The following is a 13,744-nucleotide window of genomic DNA, read 5'->3' as shown; positions in this document are numbered from 1 at the left end:
GTCATAATTACTGCCCAAGTCATAAGTGCTGTCCAAGCATATCCTGAGGGACGTCTTTGAGCAGAGCAATATTTCATCTGCTCTCACTTTCCATCAGTTTCCATCCTCTTTAGCCTGTTTGAAATGCACATATACAGTAGCCAAGAGGGATCCTGACCTAAAATCCCAAGAGGGATCCTCACAATTACCTGGGATGGAAATCAAGGTGTTGTGGCCTTCTCCTGTTCCTTACCAGTGCACGACTTCTGGTCCTCTTCCAGCCTAAAGCCAAAGTTACAGGTGCAGACTGGGCCAGAGCTGGTGTGGTGGCACACGTGGGAACAGCCCCCATTGTTGGTCTCACAGCTGTTCACAATCTCCATCTCTATCCCTGGAAAAGGCAGCCTGGTTAGGATTTAGGATCCCGTGGGACACATCTGCACGCACAGCTGGCCCCTGCCTGCCCCCACCAGCTCCTGGCACTGCCTCCCCGCTGAGGAGGGGGATCTGCAGTGGGAAAGGATGGAAATAGCTCAGCACAGAGGCCACTGCTGGGCTGGGAAGTTGGGGTATAAAAAGAAACCTCTGGATCTCACGCAGCCTCTCAGCGGAGCAGGCTCTGGACAGTCTCTGGGATGAAAGTGCTCCCACTCCTGCCAAGCAGCAGCGTGTGCTGCCAACCCAAAGTTGGCCCAGGCTCAGAGCAGAGCTGTGCTGGTGCCAGGCAGAAATGGGAGCAGCAGAACACGGCTAAGTAGGGAAACATCCAGATGCCTACAAGCCAGGATCGTTAGCTCCTGACATGTCAAAAGCGCTCGGCGCAAACATCAATTGCAGCCATAGATCATCCCGGCTTGGCAAGGTCTCTGTAAACTTGTCTAGTTAATTAAGCTTTCTTAAACCAAAAGGAACTTGTTTCGTGGAGCTTTGACTCAGTCCTGAACCTCAGGAAAACAATTTCTGCCTTCAAGAACAGAGTTTTTCGTGCGCTCAGACCCAAGGAGGATGAAAGAAAGGGAGCTTGATGCTTCCCAATGGGTCTGTGCCTGTCAAAAACAAAAGCTGGGCCACAGTGGAAGGCTTTCTCCAGATTTCACAACGTGATTGTCATCTCCCTCTTCCCTTTCCTTATTAAAGCAGCACAGAGCAGGGTTTTGCTTAAAAGAAACGCGCTAGGAAGGGCAGGGAGGAGCCTTTCATGCAGAAAGGCTGCTCTGCTGATCCCAGGGCAATGTCAGTGTCATGCCCTAAGAAGAAAGCTGTGTACACACTTAGGCTCTTCAACCTCATGTCATCATCCTGGTGCCCCATATTGCTCTGCTTGATGCCTTTCAGGACCCGTTTATGGCCTGCAAAGCCTTGCCAAGCTGCAGCAGCTGCTCGAGGGGACCCTCACGGCTCCCAGTACCACCAGCTGCCAGCCCTGGGACTGCCACGGTGGCTGTCATCTGTCAGGGCTGCTGGCTCTGGCTCAGCCTGGCCCTGCTGGGGTGCAGCAGCTGCACGAAGAAGCTGTGAGGACAGTCCAGCTCACTCTTGCATCACAGAGTTTATTTCTTTCCTTGACGGGAGCAGATGTGATCCCTTCGCTGGCTCAATTCCTCCAGTGACACATCTGCAGCTGACTGAGCCTGTCCAGCAGTCTCCAAGAGCAGAAGTTGGCTTATTTGAAGTCAAATGGCTGCAAATCAATTGCCTTCAACCAGCTAAAGTGGCTTTGTGGTGACTTTAAAGATCAGACCAAGATTTTTATCTTGGTGGGGGAGTAAACAGCCTGAAAACTGCTTGTGAAATCCTTCAGCAGAGATTGCCACAGCTTGGCCCTGGTGATTCCCAGAGGGCAGCGACAAACACGTGCCTGCAGCAGCCCAGGTGTGCCCTGTCCTGCTGGGCAGGGCTGAGTGTTGGAGCCCTGGTTGCTGAAAATTTCAGACTTTCTGTGCTGACAGGCACTGACCCACAAGGGAACAGTGCATTGACCTGAGGCCATGGAGAAGCTTCCAAAATGGAATGATGGAACTGGGATTGTGGGTGTGGAGATTGAATAGAAGTGTGTGATATTACAGGGTAGAAAACTTACAGTTTAAGTGTTTTAGAATATAGTGATATATAGAGAGCAAGATGGAGGTTTTAGGGCAGTGGCTGGCCCTTCTTCTTATTCACCTTCTTCTTCTTCTCCTTCCTCTTCTTCTTCACCTTGTCCTTCTTCTTCACCTTCTTCTTATCTCCTTTTTCTTCTCCTTCTGCTTTTCACCTTATTCTTCTTCTCCTTCCTCTCTTTCTTCTTCTCCTTCTTCTTTACCTTCTCCTCCTTTTCCTTTTCTTCCCCTCCTTTTTCTCCTTCTTCTTCTCCTCCTACTCCTTCTTCACCTTTTCACCTTCTTCTTCTCCTTCTTCTCTTTCTTCTTCTCCTGCTTCACCTTCTTCTCCATGGGTTTAGGTGGTTTTGTGCAACTGGATAAAAAGTTTGCATTGCAGGTATGGGTGGTTGGTTACTGGGTTAAAAGTAAAAATAATTTAGATGTCATATCTTAATTGGACAGTTTATCCTTAAAAGGCGTTGTAGAGAGAGAGAGAGATGGGGCTCCATTTTCAGTTTGTTAGAGTGAAGCGCTGTAGAACTCAGGGTTTGTGAGACTGTAACAGAGCTAAGAACTAACAAACATCTGAGTCCCAACATATCACAATTTAACCCTGGCCCTGGCACAAAGAAAGTTGAGACTGGAGCCCTCGGTACTCACGGTAGCAGCGCTTGCCGTCCGCGCCCAGCTCGTAGCCCGGGTTACAGGTGCACTTGAAGGAGCCCCGGGTGTTGAGGCACTGGTGTGCACACATGGCCAGCCCTGTCAGGCACTCGTTCACATCTGGGAGAGGGAGAACACCTAAGATAAGCAGGCTGAACTTTAAACATATTTCCAAAGGACTGTCGTTATGGTATTTGAGTTCTGCGCCGGTTTCTTGCACTCTGAACTCTTCATTGGGGCCCAGACCAACAAAGACACAGAGTTAAGTTTGGAATTGCTGTAAAGCTTCCCAGGAGATGGTATCACATGACCGTGGGACACACAGAATCACAAAATCAATTAGGCTGGAAAAGACCTTTGAGATCATCGAGTCCAATCTGTGATCTAAAACTACCTTGTCACCAGACCACGGTACCCAGTGCCACATCCAGTTTATTCTTAAATAAAGAACAAAAGATGGTGACTCCACCACCTCCTTGGACACCCCATTCCAATACCTGATCCCCCTTTCAGGGAAGAATGCCCAGCCTAAATCTGCCCTGGAGCAGCTCTGCTGTTACAGACAGCTCCAGCAGGGCACAGACACCACCTGAGCGACCCAAGGGAAGTCATGTCCTTCCCTCGACTCTGTTCCCACTGAGCAATCCCTGACCCATCAGACAGAGAGCTTTTCCCTCAGGAGAGCCCTGCAGGGCACTCACCTTCACAGCTCTTGCCATCAGGGGCCAGCAGGTAGCCGGGGTGGCACTCGCATCGCGCACGGCCGCGGTGGTTGAGGCAGCGCTGCATGCAGCCCCCATTCCTGTCAGAGCACGGGTTCCTCACTGCAGACACAGCACAGAGCCAGGGTCAGCCCACACAGATCCTACACAGAGCAGCAGGAAAGCCTGCAGCCTGAAAATCCCAGGCAGAAAAGCCCTGCTCCACCCGTTCGGGAGGATGTGCACGCTGTGGGATCCTGCAGAAGGCTGGCACTGAGCTGGGTAAAACCCTTCCAGCAGGAGATCCTACAGAAGGCTGGCACTGAGATGGGTAAAACCCTTCCAGCAGGAGATCCTACAGAAGGCTGGCATTGAGCTGGGTAAAACCCTCTCCAGTAGGAGATCCTGCAGAAGGCTGGCATTGAGCTGGGTAAAACCCTTCCAGCAGGAGATCCTGCAGAAGGCTGGCATTGAGATAGGTAAAACCCTTCCAGCAGAAGCTTGGCATGGCCACGTCCCTCTGCAGAGATTACACAGCCAGTGCTGGAAATTTGCTCCAAATACTCCTACCCAATCTCTGACCTGCCCCAGGACCAGGACAGATGTTCCAAACCCTTCTGGCTGCTGTGTTTGGAACATCCCAGTGGTTCCTTTTGCTGCAGCAGCTCAGGACTTCCCTCCTTCCTGCCTTTTGAATGCCAACTGCCATGAACGAGAACGACCTTGTGTTCTGTCCCCTTCAGCTTCTGAGCCAGCAGCAGGTCAGCCAGACAGGGAGAACATCCCACCCCACTGCCACACTCTGCTGTCCCTCCACTCCCACAGCAGCCTGTGCCTTCATACAATTTCATTTTTGTTGGCCACAACTCCTCCAGCTCTTCCCATCCCTTGGAATAAACTGCAGGATATGTCCATGACAACAAAACACACAGAGTTTTTACTGGAAATCCCCCAGTCTGATCTGCTGGACATCTGAGCATCCCCATCCTGTCACAGACGTATGTTATGAAAAATCCTTTTGCCCGAATCTTTTTCTCCTGAGAAGCTGAGAAGCCTCAGAGGAAAAGAAAAACAATCATTATCTGCTGCTGTGGAATGCAATAGGTGCATCTTTGACTGGTCCACGCGAGTTGTTTCTATTTGATGACCAATGACAGCCACCTGTGTCAAGGCTGTGAGCAGTCACAAGATTTTATTAACATTCCTTTCCTTACCTTGCAAGACTTCTGATTAAATCCTTTCTCTCTACTCTTTTAGTACAGTTTTAATATATCGTTTTTATTTTAATGTAATATATATAATATATATAATAAAATATACATATTATATATATATTTAATATGTAATATGATGTAAGATAATATAATGTAATATATACAATATAATGTAATATATACATAATGTAATGCAATGTTATGTAATGTAATGTGATGATATAATATAATATAATATAATATAATATAATATAATATAATATAATATAATATAATATAATATAATATAATATAATATAATATAATATAATATAATATAATATAATATAATATAATATAATATAATATAATATAATATAATATAATATCTATGATAAGATATATATTTTAATATAATTTAATAATATATAAATATAATATATAAAATATAATATATAATATATAATATATAATATATAATATATAATATATTATATATTATATATTATATATTATATATTATATATTATATATTATATATTATATATTATATATTAATGGAATTATATAATATATAATAAAATATTTTATATGATATATATTTTAATTATATTTTAATAATATTAAATTTTAATATAATATATATAATAAAATAAATCAGCCTTCTGAACCACGGAATCAAGATTCTCATCTCTCCCCTCATCCTGGCACCCCTGTGAACCCCACCCCACCATCCCACAGCTCCCAGCTGGAATCCACGGCCCCCCAGGACTCACGGATGCAGCGTTTGCCATCCTGGTGCAGCTGGTGGTTGTGCCTGCACTGGCAGCGGTGCTGGGCCAGGGTCACCTGCACACAGTCGTGCTCGCAGCCTCCGTTGTTCAGGGCACACGAGTTCAGAGCTGCAGGGCAAAAGGGACACGAGGTTTGGCACAAAAAGAGCTTGGGTGGCACCTGGGGATGTGGGGGTGCAGGAGAGGCCACCCAGCACCGTGCCAGGTGGGCACCCTGCTCTTTCAAGGCAAGATCAGCTCACCAGTGTTGGGTAGAATAAAAGGTGGTGACCCCAGCACGTCCTTGGACAACCCATTCCAATGCCTGATCCTCCTTTTGGGGAAGAACTGTCTGATGCCCAGCATAAATCTCCCCTTAAAATGGTTCTTTCCCACCATAAGAGGCCCCAGGAGCATCCCTGGATGTGATTCCAGGACAGAGGGAGCTGGGTCAGCTCCTGTCCAGCACTGCATGGGAGGGAAGCACATTTCCTGCCAGGCATCCTCCCTCTCCAAAGGGCGCCGTGTCAGCAGCCAGGCTCCTGTGTTGGGGCTCAAATTCCCATCCTTCAGTTCCAGGACAGTCCCTGCAGGTGCAGTGGCACAGCTGGTTCAAGCCATTACTGCTCTGAGAGTTGTGCTCAGGCACATGCAGGTTTTCCTGTAAAAAACCCTGAGTTTCTGGCTCTGTGATGTGCAAAAGTCACTGAAGCCCAGCAGGAGCTGCCAGTTGTAGAAACACTCAGGGAAAAATGTTTTAAAATCCATATCTGGGCCAGGTGTAACAACCCCCAGCTCAGGGCTCTGAGCAGAGATTTCTGTGTGGAACCTGGGGCACTGTGAGCAGCGGTGTCACCCAGACAGAGCAGATGGAGATACAGCAACAGGAGCTCTGATTTCACCCTCAGTGCAGGCAGCACTGGGAATTGAGCTTCCAAACTGGAGCTCCTGGCCCTGCCACAGCTTTTCTGTGCACAAGGAGCCCAGCAGATTCCAAACAGTCAGGAAACTGAAGAAGGTTTTGCCTGAGCTACAGCACAAAACAGATCCCATGACCATTTATCCCCAAACTGATCCTTCAGGTGAGCACAGTGTTTTGAAAGCAGGAAGACCTGGAAAGCAGCTGCCAGCAGAAATAACACACCTCTGAATCCCAAGGCAAGTTGGGTCCTTGCTCTTATACATGACTGAAAACAAATATTTGGCTCAGGACAAAAATATAGTCAAATTTATATATATTTTCATTTTTTTTCTGCACACCCTTCCCCTGCAAAAAAAAAAAAAAATGCTTTGACTCAGAGTTGAGGATGACTCTCATTCCAAATGTTAAAATAACTCAACTTCTCATTTTATACCTCTGATTAGCTAAACAACATTTGGAGGAATAAAAGCAGCTTGACAGGGCCGGGATTTTACCATATAAAACATAAGGCTGGAGCAAGAACTTGGGGTTTATGTTAGTTGTGCTGGCATTGTTTCCTTTAATCCATTTGGAAGGAAAAAACAGGAATACTTAACGTTCCTGAAAAGCTCTGGGTCACAGTTACACTACTCAAGCCCTAGCAGAGATGGGTGGTCATTTAAAAATATTCCAATATATTTAAGTGTTTAATAACATATATTCAAAAATAGCCATAAATAATGTGCTTGTTGGAGAGAGCCTTTTTTTTTTAATAAAAAAGTAAGAAAACAAGTCAAACAATGCTGATGCCTGCCAAAACATTCCTTCATCTGGGAAAAGCACTGGGCCAACACAGAACAAGCCAATGCATCTTGTGTCTAAAATAACCTCCCAGGATGCAGTTATTCGGGTTGATTTGAAGTTTAAATAACTGCCTCCTTGCAAATTCCTAAAAAAATCGAAAGTCTGAGCTCTTCCATGCAAGATTTCAGGAGAGAGAGCCTGTGTGAGGCTGGGTCTCCTCAGCTGGCTCCTCAGTCACAGCCAGCAGACCTCGCTGCTGGCCTTGTTTTAATTACTGCTCGGGGTTTTTATTCTGTTTACAGAACCACTCTAAAAATATTTCCATTCCCAGATGCTCTGCCCGAGCTTAACATTTCTGTGACAAGGCTGCCAAGCCCAGTGTCATCCTGTACATCACACAGATTGTTGTAATTACGGCGCAGACAGATTTTCCACAGATGAGATTTCAGTGTCTGAGAGAGGGAGGTTCCTTTCCAGCCCCGCTGTCTGTGCTGCTGGAAGATGCTGCTCCCACATTCTGACCCTCTCAGGCCTGGGAAATGGATAAAGAGGGATGGAAAGGAGATTTTTGCTGCTGATTACAGCTGGGATGTGGATCTGTGCAGCAGCAGCTTAACACAGGAGTTGATTTAATACCTGATCTCTGCACCTTCCAGCTGCCCTTCTGACTTTTCCTCTCTCTTCTCACTTCTCCTTTACCCTCTCTCTCACCTTTCCTTTAGAGACAAATGATTTGCCACCAGGAGCAGCGAGTTGATGCCCTAAGAATGACTGTGAGCAGCTGTAACCAGAACTGAGCAGGATGTTCCCTCTGCAGTGTCACAAAAACCCAGCAATTCTAAGAAAAGGCTGAAAAATGTGTGACTGGGCAAAGAAAAGGTCAAATTCCCTAAAATGTGCGAGCTGTCTGTAAAACTGAAAGCCCCACCAAGCACACGTGGTCCCTGCACACACAGCTCAAGCCCACACAAACCTCCTGGCCTGGTCCCTCTGCTCATTATATCACCCCTGTCACTGAGATTCCTTCATTTGAAGTTCTCCTCATATAAACAGGGCTCCATCAATGTAATCCCAAACTGATTCCTCCTAACCTCAGACAACTTCCAGAAACATGTTGTGTGTTAATCCAGACCATCTCTCTGCTCCTCAGGCCAACAAAAGCAATTGGCTCCCATCAAACCCCTCTGGCCTGCATCCCTCTGCTGAAACAGTGGAGAAGGACCTGGAGATGTCAGCTTCCTGCCTCCTGCCCATGTGGTTCTGATGAAGAAAGAGGTGATTTCAGGACGCCCAAGGCCTCTCTTTGTTCAGTTTCACTCGCTGCTGCTCCTTTTCTCCCTCTCTCAGCAGAGATTGAAATAAAGACGCAACAAAAGGATCCTGCACAACGGAGCTGCAGAGCACCAGCTGAGAGCTGGGCACAGGAAAGGGCTTTTAAGCCATTTTTGGGCCCTCCTGAGTCACAGGAGGTACCAGCTAACCCTCAGCCATGCCAGCACATTGTAGGGGAATTGTGGAGCTCCAGCTCAGCGCTGCCGATCCATCATCGCAGCCTTTGTGGGTTTTGTGGGGACCAGCAAGCATTTAAAGAATGAGATCCATGATTTGACAGCCCTTAACGAGAAACTTGACTGCAAAGGCTTCTTTCTGTACCCAGAACACTCTGGCTGGGGCAGTCAGGAGCTTCCTACCACCCAAAATTGTGCTTGTCCCAGCGTGGAGCTGTGAGCTTCCCTCAACAGAAGGACAAGGATGGATGGATGGATGGATGGGGATGGACAGGGATGGATGGATGGATGGATGGATGGATGGATGGATGGATGGATGGATGGATAGGGATGGATGGATGGATGGATGGATGGATGGATGGATGGATGGATGGATAGGGATGGATGGATGGATAGGGATGGATGGATAGGGATGGATGGATAGGGATGGATGGATAGGGATGGACAGGGATGGATGGATGGATGGATGGATGATGGATGGATGGATGGATGGATGGATGGATGGATGGATGGATAGGGATGGATAGGGATGGATAGGGATGGATAGGGATGGATGGACGGACAGGGATGGATGGACAGGGATGGATGGATGGATGGATGGATGGATGGATGGATGGATGGATGGATGGATGCTCACTGTCTCCAGTTCCCTTCATTCCTGGCCTATTCTCTATATCTAGTGGCAATATTTTCTGTTTTAACAGCACAGAATCTCTACAGAAAATGAGAGGAAATCCCAGCTTGAGGAGAAAAACAGCTTTGAGCAGTTAACCCCAAATCCCTCAGAACTGACTACAAGGCAACCAGCCTCACAAACTCACTGCAGACCCTGCAGGCTCTGCTCTCCAGGAACTGCCCCACTCACTCACGATCAGATTTCATGAACAGAGACCTCTCGCTTTTGGCAGATGAATTCCAGCACTGCACTTTATGTCTAATATTTGCTCACAAGTTTAATGCAAAGCAGGTTTGAAGTGCTGGGCACGGGCAGCAGGAGCGGGGCTGGATCCTGTGGGAATGCTCAGCCACACCAGCAGGGCAGCCTGAAGAGCGACAGAAAATCATGGAAACTCCTCTTAAAGAGGAGATTCCTCCCTCTAGAGATCCATTTAATGCTTTTACTGAGAGCTTCTGGGGCTGCTGAGCACGCCGGGTATCAGCTCCACGAGGCCGTGGGATTATCATTGATATTTTTGCCCCCAAAGGAAAGGAATGATGAGGATTCTATGGATATCAGAAAGCTAATTAATTAATTTATTATACTATATTATTCTCTAGTATATTACATTACATCTAAACTGAATCTGTTAAGCACTCAGCTCTGTATATAACTGTACTGTTTTTGTGATTGCCAGCCCACAGTGCTGACACACACACACACACCTGGCCCTGATAGGCCAAGGAAACTAAACACCATCACTCTGGGTAAACAATCTCCATATTGCATCCTACTTTGGCACAGAAAATGAGATAAGAATTGTTTTTGCTTTCTCTGAGGTTCAGAGAATGTGAAACCCAGAAGTATTCTTGGGAAGAGCTGTGCCTTGCTTTTCTCTGTGAAATGTGGCGACACGGGATCGCTGCTCACCACAAGAAAGGGAGCAACATATCCCACAGACAATTAGGAGATGACAGACCACAGCACACTTACATGTGAGCAGCAGCAGCAGATCCTCACCCCAGCACAAGTGTGGAGCTCAGTGCTGGCTGCCAGGCTTGGCTTTGTCCCTTTTTTGCCAACCTTTCCCTTCTGGATTTTTCCAGTGAAATGTGGGGATCCTGCACCTTAAACCTCACTTGGTTGGGTGTCATTTTTGGACTGGCCAGATGTGAGCCAGTGCAGAGCTGGGCACAGCCTCCCTGGATGGATTTTTTCTGCTCACATCTCCATTCCCAACTGGAACACACAGGCAGACTCCGGAGCGTGACTGTGTTCCGAGAAAACCCTGCGAACACCACGGCCCGGGAATTCTTTCCACTTGCATGAAAATATCCCTCAAATAGTGGAAAAATGTGTCAAATGAAGCTGTGGGGGAGAAGTGGTTTAATTAAAACAGCCACAGAGGCTGGAGGCAGACTCTGGGTTCCATTCCGAGCTCCAGTTTGGGGCAGGCAGAAAACAACATTTCAAGGAATTGGCCCCAAAATCAGCTGCAGGGCAAACCTGGTGCCTGGATGGTGATGGTTGAACAAGCACCATCCAAGAAAATGCAGGACCAGCATCCCAGAGAAGAAAGTTTTGGATTATTATGGCCACAGCTCCACACACAGCCACATTAAATGTCACTTGTCTGTCACACCTGCAATACTGTGAAAATACTGAAATTTTGGGGAAATACTGAGGTCAAAATGAAGCCTGACTTGAAAATCCTCATAATTATATTTATGCATCTGTTCTGAGAATGCCATAACTCATATATCCTGAATCAAAAGCAGAAACACCAAAGCACTTGGGAGCTACTTCTCCTGAACTAGATAAACCCAGGGATGGCAAAGCAGCCCCAGTTTTATGTGTCCATATGGAAGAACAGCAAATGTTTTGAACCCAGGGATTCTCCTGAACCAGGATAAACTCAGGGACAGCAAAGCAGCCCCAGTTTTATGTGAACACATGGAAATGTTTTGAACAAAGGGACACAAACTGAGGGAAGACACAGGGATGCAGAGGAACCCAAACCCATCATCACTATCTCACATTCTGGGCACAGAGCATGGGAGGGAGTGATGAAATCAAGGTTTTCTGGGTTTTCTGTTCACTGCCATGGGTTTACTGGTAGGAAAGGGGCTGAAAGGAGAGGTTTGCAGGGCAGGCTTACCCAGGCAGGTCCTGCCATCCGTGTGCAGGCGGAAGCCGGGCTGGCACTCGCAGTAGAAGGAGCCCAGGGTGTTCACACAGCGGTGCTGGCAGCCCCCGTTGTGCACCTGGCACTCGTCAACATCTGCAAAAAAAAACAGGGGGAAAAGCTCAGGAGAGTGGACAAGAGGATGTCTGGAATATTTATTCTCTGCTGCCCGACTCTGGATCTGAGGGATGAAAGCAAAGGGAACAAGATTGGCCGTTTTGTTATGTTCAGTAAGTCAGGCTGCTTGTGAAATTCCAGGGACAAACCTGCAACCAGTGAACAAGAACCACAAAACCCAAATCTGATTTGTCAGTCAGCACAAACCATCCTCCTCTCATCGCCTGCCAATGGTCACCTTTCCCACTGACTCCAGGATAATGGATTATTCATATTTTACACTTCCTTGCTTGGCAAACAAAGTTTCTGAGGCAGATTTCTCCCTGTGCCATGATCAGAAATATTAATATATAAAATAAATATTAATATATAAAATTATAAAATTATAAATAAGCCTTCTGAAACATGGAGTGAAGATTCTCATCTCTTCTCCCATCCTGGGACCACCACAGTTCCCCATGGAGAGAAAAACTTCAGCAGCTTGGGTCTCTCCGTTTGGGTTTTTCTTTGGGTTTCTTTTTGCACTTTCTTCACCTCCAGCTCCCCCAAGCCCTTCCCAGCAAGGCCAGCCCTGAGCCAGCTCAGTTCCCATCCAGGACTGTTACTGAGGAGATAAAGAAACATTTCCTGAGTGAATCACGGCAGGGCGGGGAGCCGGCCGTGTCCTCGCACGCCAGAGGTGCAGGAACGTGCCCAGTGCCCAAACCCAGCTCTGCTTCACCCACAGCCCCAATGGGCTGGGAAAAGGCACCAAAAACAAGGAGAAACGCAGCCTTGGCTGAGCCAAATTTTTACGTTCGTCAGATTAATTGCCAAGAAAATCAGCCAGCAGCAAGGGAAGGTCTGGGTCAGGGGCGGAATGGGAAAAGTGGGAAAGGCGATGCCTGTTTGAGTCTTCTGAGCTCTGCAGGGATAATGCAAAATTAGCCCTTACTCTGAAAGGCTTAAAGCATTAAAACCTAAAGCTCAGAGATCATAAAAACCCCTCCTCTGTCCCAGTGATTCCCAGGGAACCCCCCAACCTTCTCTGGAAGTGCTGGGCTCCTCCTGCAGAGCTCCCACTGCAGCTGTGGTCTCCATCAACCCAGCAAAATGCTCATTTCTGTAATGCCAGCCCTTTGCTTTATTCAGCCTTTTAGGACGTTTTGCTCTTTTCTTCCTGTTTTTTTTTTTTCCAAGACACTTAATACTGAAAGAAAGGAAAATGAATAGATTTTTGAGGTGAAACATAAGCTTTGAGTGATGCTCTATGAATAGTGTGCCAAAGCAAAAGTGGCTTTTCAAGGGGAAAAAATGTGATGGCATGAGCCTGAGATGCTGGTCAAAGCAACCTAATTCTGATTAAATCATTTTCCTCTGCACACAGTTGGGATAGTGCAGAGCCCTAGAGCCCCTGAGGCACTCCCTGCTCATCTCTGTGGGCAGGATTAGCTATAAATACACAGAACTGGCTCTGTTCAGCTCAGAAACAGGAAAACTTGGGTTTGGGAAGGTTTTATGCAGCACAATAAAGTTTTTTGGTCTGAATTTAAATGACTATTCCACTGCTTCCCTTCAACTCTAATCTGAAACTGTTGAGAATTCACTGTCCAAGAAACTTAGTGATGTGTTGAGTAAACTTCTTACTTTCACCCCATTACTCACACTCAGCAATTTTACATCTCCTCTCTCCATGGCTCTTCTTTCCCCCTTTGTACTTTTCACCCTCTAAATCTGCGTGATTGCAGAGGTCTGTCCCCATCCCAGCCCCCCTCCTGGCTGGGGAGAGCAGCCATAGAATCACCCATCACCTTTCCCTGCCACCCCCAAATCCCAGAGCCCCTCCTGGAGCCTCTCCCTGATCTCCTCTGCAGCACCAGGGAGATTTTTGGGACACCCTGCACCATGGTGTGACCAAAACAAATCTGTCCCCAGGGGCAGAGAGAGGGGGCAGATCCACCAGCCAAGCCTGGCACCAGCAGCACATCCAGCCAGTGAGTCAAAGGGAATACGGACTGGTGTGGCATTCACATTCTCTGAAAAAAATCCCTTTGCCCAGGATTTTCTTCCTGGGAAGCTGAGGAGCCTCAGAGAAAAGGAAAACAATTATTATCTCATTTGCTTCTCCTGTGTTGTGCTCATGTGGAATGTGTTTGGAGATTGTTTACCCACAGGTGATTGTTTCATTGGATTCTGCTGTGA

At 47.0% G+C, this 13,744-nt stretch overlaps 1 protein-coding gene across 1 annotated transcript in view; it reads right to left on the bottom strand.

The window, feature by feature from the left end:
• MEGF6 (multiple EGF like domains 6) overlaps positions 1–13,744 on the bottom strand; it is a 91,757-nt gene that overhangs the window by 25,703 nt on the left and 52,310 nt on the right. Inside the window, exons 4-8 of the mRNA XM_058039354.1 lie at positions 11,420–11,542; positions 5,394–5,519; positions 3,425–3,547; positions 2,721–2,843; positions 233–370 (exon numbers count right to left, since the gene is read on the bottom strand). Coding sequence (XP_057895337.1) covers positions 233–370; positions 2,721–2,843; positions 3,425–3,547; positions 5,394–5,519; positions 11,420–11,542 — 633 coding nt within the window. The remainder of the gene's footprint in view (positions 1–232; positions 371–2,720; positions 2,844–3,424; positions 3,548–5,393; positions 5,520–11,419; positions 11,543–13,744) is intronic.

This window comes from Melospiza georgiana, chromosome 22, assembly GCF_028018845.1.
Source record: "Melospiza georgiana isolate bMelGeo1 chromosome 22, bMelGeo1.pri, whole genome shotgun sequence".
Lineage (NCBI taxonomy): Eukaryota > Metazoa > Chordata > Aves > Passeriformes > Passerellidae > Melospiza > Melospiza georgiana.
The sequence above is the reverse complement of the archived record's forward strand: the minus strand, read 5'-3'. Positions and strand labels throughout refer to the sequence as shown.